Source organism: Rhipicephalus microplus, chromosome 10 (assembly GCF_043290135.1).
Source record: "Rhipicephalus microplus isolate Deutch F79 chromosome 10, USDA_Rmic, whole genome shotgun sequence".
Lineage (NCBI taxonomy): Eukaryota > Metazoa > Arthropoda > Arachnida > Ixodida > Ixodidae > Rhipicephalus > Rhipicephalus microplus.
In genome coordinates, this window is record NC_134709.1 from 27,931,676 (window position 1) to 27,944,432 (window position 12,757).

Consider the following 12,757-nt stretch of genomic DNA (forward strand, 5'->3'; position numbering starts at 1 on the left):
GTATTCGAGATGACGCAATTCAGAGGCGGACTCGTTCGGTCGAGGTTCGCCGCGTCGGCTCCTCTCCTACGTACGACGATTTTTCTCGAACTGATTTTTCTCGAATTTTTTTTTCCTTCTAAGCGTACGGGCTTTGTTTTGTTTTGTTTTGTTCGTAATTCAATGCAGTTTTCGGGCTATTACAGCTTCAGAAGTTCTTAGGTTCGTGCTTCGATGCAGACCTTTGTCTAGTGCAGTGTCCAAGTTTCTTGTGAAGCGCTTCTCGGATGGAATAATTCGTATGCTTAGAGATTGTTCTCGCGTTCTCTTTGCTTAATACCATACTGGCGTTTTAATCATCGGCTGCAAATGCGAGCTACAGTCGTATACAAAAAAAAAAGATAACACGATTTCTCATGACGACTTAGATGAAGTATTAGACGATACACGACTAAGTATTAGATGCCGTGTTATGATGCATGAATAAGGGTTAGATAAAGTGCAATATTTCGTATTACTATGTATTAGACGAAGTAAGTATTTGATGAGGTGTTATATTGCACAAATAACCTTTAGATAGAGTATTAGATTACTTGGTCGATGACTGCATAATTTTATCTCCCAACATGCTGCTTGACTATATAAAAGCCTTCGTCGAGTTCTTAAGTGAATTGGGGGTAGTCGCACCGAAATAATGAAATACCAATTACATTAGACAAAGAAGTTGCAGACTTTTGCAAAGACAAATGGAATGAGTGAAATGCAGCTAGGGAGGTTAGCCACACTGCCTATAGCTTCCTACCCTGTAAGCGGCGAGGAGAATTTGACAAACAAAGATATACGTAAGATTAGCTGTAATACGTTATAAAAGAAACGTCTTGATAACGATATCAGGCTATAAATAGGCTGATGCGACTAAATGCCGCTTTTCTCCCCGTTAGTATTATCGTCTTTTTCTGTACACACCGTGCTTCAGCGGCGTAAATCATGGCGGGTCAGCGGGGGGGGGGGGGGGGGGGGCGTCAGGGGTTCTCTGCACTCAGACTGGCCGGACACCCCTTTCAAGTGGCCCTCCCCTCCACCCCAACCCCGCTGTAAAATTTAGCTTTCAAACATAATATATTGAATGTCTTGACACTTCAGTATAGCGTGTTCAACATCTTCAACGCGTTTTTCTTTTCGCTGTACCGCTGTTAAAATACTGTTCAGCAGTGTGAGACTAGAAATCCCAACTGCCGCCCGATAGGTTTCAGAAAAGACCCAATAAAATAATGCAATTAGGTGTGCTGGAAAACTCCTAATTTCCCTGGATTTGCGCCGCTGCATTGGCTCCACGTAACTCGTTTGAAAAAAAAAAGTAATAACTTCTCCACTCCGAACGCTTCCTTGTTTGGACATGGATGTGAAACGGCGCGAATCGCTGTCGCGTCCGGAGTCGATTTGAAACATTGCGTCAGACCGAGGCGTACACTTATACGACCGTGCCGAAAGAGACCTGCCGTCCTTGTAGTTCCACGCGAGAGTGAAAACTCGTACGCCTGCAACCGTAGTTACGCCCAGACGAGATCGGTCATCAGTTGCGCCGAGGGACACACGGACATTACGACGCGCACAGAACAAGGCGGTGGGCGATTCCGCGACCATAACGTTTGTGTTTTAATTTTTCGTCTTTCCTTTTTGCGCCGACGTTTTCTATAAGAAAAGAGCAAAATGCGCAAGTGCCGTGCAGCGGTGCCGTATACTGGAGCAACATCGAATCATAAATGCAGCGCCTTGCAGTCGTGCATTTCGAACGAATAATCGATACGTTCTTTGCGTATTGTATGCAAGAAAATTCTTCTTGCATCAAAAGCACACATGTACCGAGTTTTATTGTTCGAAGTCTAACTTATGTGCAGCAATATATTCGTGAAGTTCGGGTATTTTGTGCAGTTTACTATGCGAGTAATTTTTTTTCTCTCTCAAAATACTTTTAACCGTCGAAAAAACACAACTAAAATACTCACAGCACAGCATTTCACTTGTTTTGTAAGGGAAATAAATATTGCGAACAAGAAGCGCAGCATTTTTTTTTCACTAGGTGCGCTCAGAGTTCAGAAATCAGGAAGTTAGCGGAAAAGTGCTTCTTGCGTCCGAAACCTAAGATTTCTTTTCTTCAGACGAACCAAGTTTGTCTTCTCAAAAAATTACTTCGAAGTCATTCTTCTGGGTTCTAGAATCCGCGCCCAGAGTAAATGTCATCAAAATTGGCAATGCCGACCAGGTCCTCGCATTCGTTCTTGTCTGGACACACCGAACAGACATTATTGCCCTTTTTTTTAGTTTTATAGGTTTCTTTGTTTTTTTCCGCTAGAAACTGAGTGCTGCGGATGTGTTGTAGTATACATCATAACACATATAAGTTACACTTCTCTCTCTCTCTCTCTCTCACCCCGCCACGGTGGTCTAGTGGCTAAGGTACTCGGCTGCTGACCCGCAAGTCGCGGGATCAAATCCCGGCTGTGGCGGCTGTATTTCCGATGGAGGCGGAAATGTTGTAGGCCCGTGTACTCAGATTTGGGTGCACGTTAAAGAACCCCAGGTGGTCGAAATTTCCGGAGCCCTCCACTACGGCGTCTCTCATAATCATATGGTGGTTTTGGGACGTTAAACCCCACAAAACAATCAATCAATCATCAATCTTTCTCTCTCTCAGTTGAATGTGAGTGCCTGCTAAAATGTCGAATAATGCTGGCTGCAACGTTGGCTAGTGGCTAGCGGTGGCTAACTGTTGGCTACTTTCATGCAGACAACTCTGTGCTACTGGTGTGTGAAACATACAAATTGCTCTACGGCGCACAAAACTCACCTTAGCTTCCTTTTTGCTGTCGTATTCGCAGATGAGTGCCAGCTTCCCGGTGGTGTCCGCTCGTTGGCTGGCGGCTGCGCTGCTCGCGTGCTCGTTGGTGGCGCTGACGCAGCCCGGCGGCTGCGCGGCGCGCATCCTGCACAAGCGCTCCTTCGTCGAGCTCGGCTGCCGGGGAAACTTCGAGCAGTCGTACCTGGCCCGCCTGGAGCGAGTCTGCGAAGAGTGCTACCAGCTGTACCGCGAGCCGCAGGTGTACAACCTGTGCAGGTACGGCGCCTTGGCCTATTGAATGAGTAAGACGGTTAGTTGGGCCAGTTGGTTATAGGATCCATCGTGAACTTACAGCGCAACACCAGAAAAAAATACAGGACAGGGAAGGTTGTGAGTCAGCGCCGTCTTTTCTTTCTCTTTTGCTCCTTCCCTGTCCTGTATTTTTTCTGGTGTTGCGCTGTAAGTTCACGATGGATCCTATTGAATGAACCAGAGAGCCGAAATTCGATATAACGAAGCGTCGGATACTACGCACTAACGTTATAACGAAGTAGTTGGGAAAGCCAAGATGGTTTGGTATGAATTCATTGTGGAACATCGTTTACTACGCAGTTACACAGGCTAGACTCTAACTGAACCCCGATAGTGGAAGCCTAAACTCGATACAACGAACCATCGAATACAAAGGACGGACCTATACAGCGTAGCTTTGAAAACCGCGAGTTAGTCGTCGTGAATACGTCGAAGAATAGCGCGTGAAATGAAGGGACACAGGCTAGACAGATGTTTGTGTAGGCGATGTCTATGTGTTTTACGCGCCGTTTTAAAAGGTAAATAAAGACGCACTAGTTACGCAGTAGATTAATTGCATCCAAAGCTCGGTGTCTTGACGTTGAATACACGTTACCATCGAAAATTAAACATTGTGAAAAAAAAATGCGCACAGCTACTGGTCAAGTTCCTTCGCCACTAGTCGACATAGTTAGCAAAAGAAGCTGTGTACACAATAGTGTACAACGGGTGTCGAAGGGCTAGAGAAAAAAAAAGCGAGTTGCGTTCAAATTCGAATGATCTCACTGTTTCCGCCACCTGGGCTTACTTAATTCATCTGTAACAATGCATCATCCGCTCTTCCCCATCTGTCTTTTTCCTTCAATCTGGCCCCGAACGCTGCAGTGTGAACGCTCTAGTGTGAACGCCCTAGTGTGAACCCGAAGCAGGCGCACTGTATGCTGTCGCGTTCGTAATCTATGACAACTCGCCTAACCACCAAGTTTTGTTTTGTTTTCCTTTTTCTTTTTGTTTCTCTTCTTCGGCCAACCTACGATCGGTCACCACAGGGGCAGCTGTTTCAAGAACGAAAACTTTGACCTGTGCGCCGACGCCCTGCTACTGAAAGACGAAATGACTGACCTGCGACGCATGATCAACTACGTCTACGGATGATCCCGGACTCCCAGAGAACGCATCCAGCACCGCGCTCCACGGGAGGCAGTCAGGGAGGGAGGAGGAGAGGCCGAGACAGAGTGTCCTTCCTCGTAGAGACTGGAACGAGAAAGAGAGAGGCTTGAGAGAAAGTACAACTTTGGGATAAGATAGCGAAGAGAGGGAGAGAGAGAGAAAAAAAATACTCAGCCTTCCTCTCTGGCTCCTTCTAACGATATAGAAAAAAAATCAAAAAACAAAACGACAAATCTACGAAACGATACAACGAAACAACCTCCTACGCTACGACAGCACGTCCAACGCCCCATCGAAACGTCCGTCCACGACTTCAGATAAAAGAGAGAGAACGAACTTTTTGTTCTATTGTACATTGTATAACTTATTTATTGACTAATTTTTTAGGACATCATCTTGAGAACGAGTCGTGAACGATCGTGATTGTACCGGGTGCACGCCATGTAGCTTTTTCATTTCGGTCTGTTCCGTTGTACAGTAGCCACCGGTCATTGTTAAGTTCGTAAGACGAAGCCGTCAGACGAACTAGTTCTTAGAATTCCTACGCCAGTCTCCCTTTGTTCGATTTTGTTACGTTTTTTTTTTGTTGTTGTTGCCTCTATGAACTGTGTCGCTCATGCGAAGCCATTTGTTTCTGTTGGGAGAGAGTTCGCAATGGCGCTCGCGTATAGCGTCGAATTAGAAGTCGATGCGCATCGAATCTCGGCTCTAGCCATGCGTCGATTCGGGAGAAGCGACTCGTCAGGAGCGAATGCGTTCCGCAAGAGCGGTTTGCGACGTCTGTACAAGGCTGCGGTACGGTGACGATAACAGCTATGTTCTTGGTGCGAATGTGCTAAGCGCGCCCATTGAGGTCCGAGGTTCGAATGCCTGCGTGTCTGGTTTCGCTGTAATGCGCAGCCCTGTAGGTTAGCTCCGGTGATCGTAACAGCCAAACAAACAAAATTAGTGTGCACCGCTTCAATAAATCCGTGCAGTACGCCCCAGGGTCGCTTCACTGGCAAGGGGAACGACGACCAAGAGAAAACGCTATCTTTATGTACACATCTAATGTGTTAGTTGGTAACGTCTATTTATGGGAAAAAAAAGATTACGGAAGGCGTTTTGGCAGATAACGAATGAGATCTCCTTGGCCTGTGACGCAGCATCAATTCTCCTTTCGCGATGAAACCGCCAGCTCCCGGTGCAGTTAAGAATAACTCGCCTATAGTAGCAAGCGACGTGACCTGAAAGTTTCTAGTAACAACGTGAATGATTTCGATCAGCTAAAACGTACGGTAGTTATGAATACGTGCAAGAAAATTAGCGCCAAATAATCAATCAAAATCACAGCTCAATAAAACAGTCAATCAAGAAGCGGTCACCCAATTCTTTAAATCGATTGATAAGGATAGTCGCGCCGATATCGGCGAAGGTTTTTTGCACTCTCACACCAAGAGCATAGCTTCGCCGAGAATCCGATAGCTATCTGATAGCTTATCGCTTGGACGTGTTCCTATTTCAGCAGCTGACGCCTTTTATTTCGTACTTGCTTGTGTTTGTTCATTTTGTACATACCGCACACAACATTGCGTTTTCTGTACAGAACTACACTTTTTAGACGATTGCATTTTTTAGCTGGTCACCGACTGAGATTAGTTGAGACTTTTTTTTTCGTTCTGCAAATGTGTTTTGTTGTATTTAACCTCACAACATTTTGTGTTCTGTCTTCAGAGAGAGTACGCTTGTACATAAAAAACAAAACATTTGTTGAGAACACGTTCATTTTTTTTACTTCAATCCGTGCACACAATGTGCCTGTATGTCTTCCGATATTTGTATTTTATTGTACAAATGAAATGTTGAAGGCGAATATATGCCTTATTTTATGCTCCGAGAAAAAAAAAGCAGTATTATTTATTTAATATACATATCTTATTCGCGCGTCTTATTTATGTTCTAAGTTGTGCATAAACATACACAGGGTGTTGTAACGTGAATGTTGCAGAAGGTTCAATGATAGAGCCGAGATTCTAAAACTCCTCCGCATAACCTTTTCAAAAATTGCATCTCAACTGAAGTTCATAGCATGAGAAAATGCAATGAACACAAACGTTATTTGAAGAACAATTGTAATTATCTCCTTCGTGACGTCATCATTTCGTTTATGTGGACAATTGCTGAATTATTCTGTTAAGAATGTTGATTCATTTCATTGTGTTTTCAACATTTTTTTTCGTTAGTGGGATATTTTTCGTTTCTAAGCGATTCATGAACGTGTGCTCAGGGTGGCTTGAAATGGGAGAATCTGCGTGAAATATGTTTCACACGATGTTTTTAAAACGGCGCTTTTAAAGGCACGTTGGAGATTATGATATTTCATATGTGGGTCGTTTACTTCACGACATCACGATTTCGAATGTCTTATGTTCTGTCTGTTCAAATTGTGCATTTACTTCGTTTATTAGCCCCCAAAATTATAGAGTTGATGTGACATTGTTTCAAAGATGTTGTTTCTTTTACACCGTGTGTGTACACGCGTTTTTTTTTTTAATTTCTTCGTGGCTTCCTGGTGAAAAGAGGACAATTGTTCACGAACGATCAAACGAGGACATAGATGATATATATTTACACATGAAGCAAGGAAAAAAGACAATCTCGGGAAAAAAGCTGAGATAAGAAGGAAGGTGCCTCCCCGCAAGCAAGAAACGGGAGCATGACGAGAAAAAAAAAAAGACCATAAATAAATTTGAAATATGCAAATCACATCTTGCGTTCGATTCTTTTCTCTTTCTTTCCTTTTCCTTCTCGCGTTTCAAAGTTTGTTAAACGATGTCATGTCGTTACAAACCTCTACATTTCCCTCACCTTCATGTCTCGTTTGTGTTTGTGCTTAACTCCGACAAAGCGCGGAGGGTGTGCCAAGACGGCGACTGAAGGTGCTTGGTTTGATCCCCGTCGCCTGAAATCTTACAAATTAGCAAGTGAAAGGAGGGGAAATCACATAAACAGCTAATTAATAAACGACTAATTCATCAAAACTTTCCTGAAAGCCAGTTTCCTGGAGAAGCGAACGCCAATAATGATAATAATAATAATAATAATAATAATAATAATAATAATAATAATAATAATAATAAAGTTTATGAAGTTCTCGCGCCAAAACCACCATGTCACTACGACATTAACTAAAATCAGCAGACAATGAAAGAGGTGAAGCTAGCGAAAATATGGGAGATGTTAGTTAGATAGATATGTGGGGTTTAACGTCCCAAAACCACCATATGATTATGAGAGACGCCGTAGTGGAGGGCTCCGGAAATTTCGACCACCTGGGGTTCTTTAACGTGCACCCAAATCTGAGCACACGGGCCTGCACCATTTCCGCCTCCATCGGAACGAAGATGTTAGTTGCACTGTTTTACCTGAACAGTTGTGTTTGCGACAAAATAATGTGAAGAAAGTAGAGTGAATGAAAAGGCATCCTGCCGCCGGCAGAGAGCGAACCTGCGACCTTCGAATCACGCGTCCGATGCTCTCCTCAGAAGAGTTATGCGGCGGCAGTCGCCCTCTGGTTCACTCGATTGGGCGTTTGCGTGCATGCACACCGGCGGGTGTTAGTCAGCACCGTTTGTGGTTAAGACGGCGAGTGTGGAATACCCTTTCTTGCCAGCTGCCATCCCGTAGCTCGCGATCTTTCTTTAACGAGGGCGTATACCTTACCGACAGGGCCTCACATACCACAGGAGCTCGAAAGAAAGAGAGCGATAAAAGGAAAGGAGGAGGAGGAGGAGGAAGGGAAGAAATGAAAGGCAGGAAGGTCAACCAGACGCACGTCCGGTTTGCTACCCTGCACTGGGGGAAGAGGTGAGGGGATTGAAGGAGAAGAGAGAGAGAAGTGAAGGGCAACGTGTGTGTAGATGTGAGCTTATAACAGGTTTGTTTTAGAGAGGCTCTATTTGCGCAGTCTTATACGCTTCTGAGACGAAAAGGAAAGGAGAAAATATGGATAATTAAGGAGAATAAAACAATAAAAAGAGCGAAAGAAACGGTCAAAAATAAGTCAAAAGAGTACAGAGCAAGACCAAAAAAGGTTTAGCGAGCAACAAAGAAGATATAAAAAATCAGAAAGCAGAATAAAAAAAGTGAAGTAAAGAAAGAAATAAAACAGCAAGGAAGGTCACCCCGCTCCACTGCTCCATTGAACTTGACACCTGCAGGAAACAATCGAGTCGGTGGTCTCTACACCTCCGCGCACAGTATTTGAGTGTTCAGGCAATAATTAAAGTTAGATAATTAAGCATACTGAATAATTCTTCCTCAATTTAAGTTGAACTCTCTTCGTAAGCCTTCAGGTTTCTACCTCGTAGGTAAGTATACTGGTAAGATGCAGCTGTTATATACCTTGCTCTTGAACGATACCAGTAGAGTACCACAGAGTAAAGTCTGGGCCCAAGTGACATGGAGCAACCTGTATACGGCCCACCGTAAACAGCTCCCAAATCAAGATGGGAGACGACAGATGAAAACACGCAGTGGGAAAATAAGGGTGAACAGTGGAAGTGACTCAGACAGGCTGGCCGACCTTGCAATAGGAGGACCTATCTTTGTCAAAAACGGCTTGTAATCTTTGGCGTGTTCGTTTTAAGGCCTGTTGGATGGAATGTTAGTTTTTTTTTACCCTTAAAGCTAACAGGCCAAGGATGACAAGCCGCCTTTGACAAAGATAAATCCTCCTATCGCAACGTCGGCCAGCCTGTCTGAGGCACTTCCACTGTTCACCCCGATTTTCTCTCTACCCAAACAGCTCTGGTAACACGGCGATAAACAAACGCCATATTCTACTTAGAAACTATAGTAAACATTTTGTGGCTCTGCATAGCCGTGAATGAAAGTAGGCAAACGAGGATCGGGCGTGTCGGTGATTCCCCTTGAGAACGGACCACCGTAATAAGGACGCAGACAAGAAGGACGCGTATCAGCCGCAAGGACAAGGTCGGCACTTGTCCTTGTCCCGTTCTCTCAAAACGGCGTTTGGTTCTAATTACTGAGGTCGTGAATACATACATATACAGTAGCGATACATCTCTTTTGAAACGCGGTGGCCACAAACAGTCGAGTACCTTGCTTAGGGTGATTATCTTTTGCGGTCTCCATAATGTCTGTAAAGACATTATAGGGAGTGTTCAATAGAGACTGTTTATTATAGAGGCTCATTAGAGACTGGTAATTATGGATGCTAATTATAAACTGTTAATTACAGAGACTCATTATATACTGTTCATTATAGAGACTCATTACTGCCACCAATACACTAACCACTTCTTGCTCGTCTGACCTTTGATTAGTTAACGCTCCCGCGAGATTTGAATCCCTGCCACGTTTTCTGCGAAGTTCGAGGACTAGGGTTCTATATCCGGTGACGGCGGCTGCACATAGATGGGGTGAAATGAAAAAAAAAAAACATTCGTCGCTCTAGACTTGTGTACCCGTTAAAGAACCCTAGGTGGTCGAAATTTATTCCATAGTCTCCAGCTACGCCGTACCTCAGACTCTTACGGGTGATTTTCGGCACGTAATATAACAGAATGTTATATTGTTAAATGTTTTTTCGAGGCGCACGATTCGAAACTGCGGCTCTGGGTGTACGCTGCCAGCGCCACAGTCTTGCACTTCCTTCTAACGCAATGTTTTGTTGAGTAGAGTAGATCCTTGAATCTGTGGCACACACCCACGCTGGTGTATTGGCCAAGAACCGAACAGTTTCACATTCTCTAATAAAATGTTCAATTGGTCAATTTATAAGAAAGAAAACAGGAAGAATTCATTATTTGAATAATATAGTGTACTGCAATACAATGCGTGAAATGTTCTTGCACTGCGTCGTTATCCTCAAATTAACAACAAAAAATAAACAATGTGCTATTTGACGCAGAGACCTTCATGCCAAAGGCTCTTCACTCGAAAGTTATAAAAATACACCATCAACGTTCCAAAAGTAGACAAAAAAGGAAAGAAATGAGATTCATGTGTTTATATGTGGGGTTTTAACATCCAAAAACCACCGTTTAATTATGAAAAGTGCCGTAGTGGAGGGCTCTGGAAAGTTTCACCACCTGGGTTTCTTTAACGCGCACCCAAATCTGGGCACACGGGCCTGCAGCAATTTCGGCTCCATCGAAAATGCAGCCGCCGCAGACGGAATTCGATCCCGCGACCTGCGGGTCAGCAGCCGAGTACCTTAGCTACTGGACCACCGTGGCGAGGCAAAACAAATCTGATGGGAAGTCTGTATGACAATAGCCCTCGTCGCCTTTGAAAATGAAGAAAGCCATCTTAATTGGTTTTGAATAACAGTTTTGTCATCCTCTTCTGTACAACAAGGACAATTTGCTGTTTGTGGCATGAAGATAAAGTAAAACATTCCAGAACAAACATTCGCGGAATAATGGTGCAAGCATCTGCTACCCTTCAAAAAATTTAATAGTTAAGCTCTTACAGTATTCTCAGACAATTTCTAGACCAAAGCGAAAAGATTTGCCTCTCATTATAGATCACTCAGAAATGAATAACAAAAATATTGGAACTAACTTTTTATTACCACTTTAGAGTGGTTCGTGACGTCGACGAAGGCAGAAACCACTTGTTCAAAATGAAACTGTTTATTTGGCTGAACTTGTGGCTGGTAACCAGAAAGTCAGATTACGTCGATACAAACTGGCACTGATAGGGTCGAACAAAGCATCGGCCATGGATCAGCTGACAATAATCAGCTGACACGGCACATGTATAAATGCGCGTCGGCATTTATGCGTGTGCTGTCGAATATTCCAGTGCTGCCGCTTGCGTTCACGTAAGTTCCAGAAGAATCGGTAATGCTCACGCTGTGGGCGTAATCGCGTCGGAAGGTTCTACGATCATCTCGGTGGTTCTTGAGTCCATCGGTGTGGTTGCACAAGGCCGCACTTTGTAATGGCGCGATAACAAAGCTTTAGAAAAGTGCATTACAATATAGCAAAGTTGTTCGACATCACGAATTACGTCAAGCCCAGCTCGAAAATAGAAAATATTGCGCGTAGTTCCAGAGAGCTATCGCCGAATTTCCGACCACGATGCGAGAGAAACCGAAACTTAACGCACCAGGTGCGCCGCAAGGGCGGCGTCTTTGATAATATTATCATGGTTTTAGAAAGGCAAACCCCTTCAGTTATTATTATTGTGAACTGACATGCGTAAACTTTCCGTTTGTCAATCACCTACGTTGTAACACGGTTATAACTAATGGTATCTAGTAAAGCGTCGCTAGGAATGACTGGCAGAATCCAGTAAGATATAGTAAATTCCGGTGCACCAGCGTGTTTGTGTTGCACGCCACCCATGAGTGGCGATCTCAACTGGGGCTCCAAACTGTGACGTCGTAAAAGAAATAAATTCTAGGGATGGCAGTCCTGAAATATAACACGCTACGTAGTGGAGAACTTGTAAATGACTGACTACATGTCACTCAGTAACGTGCACCAAGAACTCAAATTCACGGACGTCTTCGCATGCCACCGACAACGAAACGCGGCTGCCGAGGGCGATAAGTGAACCCACGCCCACGAACAGCGCAACAGTCGCTAAGCTAGCAACACAAGTGCTTTCACGACGTCGTGCTGGGCAGGAAAACGGCGTGGCCAATAACGGGTCGTGACGTGCGTTTGCTAAGTTGTGCTGGCACATACTGGATTATACATTGTTATAAAACAGTCAAAACATTTATGCAAGAATAAATTCAGAGAGCCGTGGTCTGCATGTTTTTACTTCGTTCTGTCCTGCTCAGTACCTGCTGTTAAGTACCTGCTGTTCAGTACCTACTGCTCGGTACCTACTGCTCGGTATAGCTGTCCTGTTCAGAGCACTGTTTAGTACCCGCTGTTCAGTATCTGCTGTTCAGTGCCTGCTGCTGAGTACCATGCTTTTCAGTATACTGTCATGTTCGGAGCACTGTTCAGTACCTGTTGTTCAGTGCCCGCTTCTCAGTATAGCTGTCCTGTTCTGTAGGTTCTGTTCAACAGCTGCTGTTCAGTACCTTCTGTTCAGTATCTGCATTGCTCAGTATACCTGTCATTCAGTACCTGCTGCTCAGTGACTGTCCTGCTCAGCACCATTCAGTACCTGTTATAACATTGGTCTAATGCGTGCAAGACCTCCTAAACGAACGCTGTGAGGACAAAAAAACATTATTTGTTGCGCACGCAACCACTCGAATGATTGAAGGAATTGTTTGAGATGGCCAGAGAAGGACTAATAACAGAAAAATCAGAGGAAAACTGAGTACGCCCTAAAAAAAAAAACAAAAAATCTGCGACTAACAAAATCACTGCCAGACGCTGTTCGTTATCGAGGTAATCACTCAGGGGCGTGTTTTATAAGCCAATAAAAGGAGGGAAGGCATATACAATGTATAGATTGGAGCCGCCGCACGCTTTAGTGGCTGTTGGTCTCAAAGGAGAGACG

The 12,757-nt window shown here is 44.2% G+C and overlaps 1 protein-coding gene across 3 annotated transcripts in view; it reads left to right on the plus strand.

Annotated features, from left to right (window-relative positions):
• The window catches only part of LOC119185003 (crustacean hyperglycemic hormone), a 96,371-nt gene that overhangs the window by 81,503 nt on the left and 2,111 nt on the right, over positions 1 to 12,757 (plus strand). For 2 of the 3 annotated variants that reach the window (XM_075875309.1, XM_075875308.1), the window contains one exon: positions 2,859 to 3,094. In XM_075875309.1, the coding sequence (XP_075731424.1) occupies positions 2,859 to 3,094 (236 nt within the window). Of the gene's footprint in view, positions 1 to 2,858; positions 3,095 to 4,158; positions 4,569 to 12,757 lie in introns of those variants that run through there. The other variant, XM_037434136.2, reaches the window with a different exon arrangement.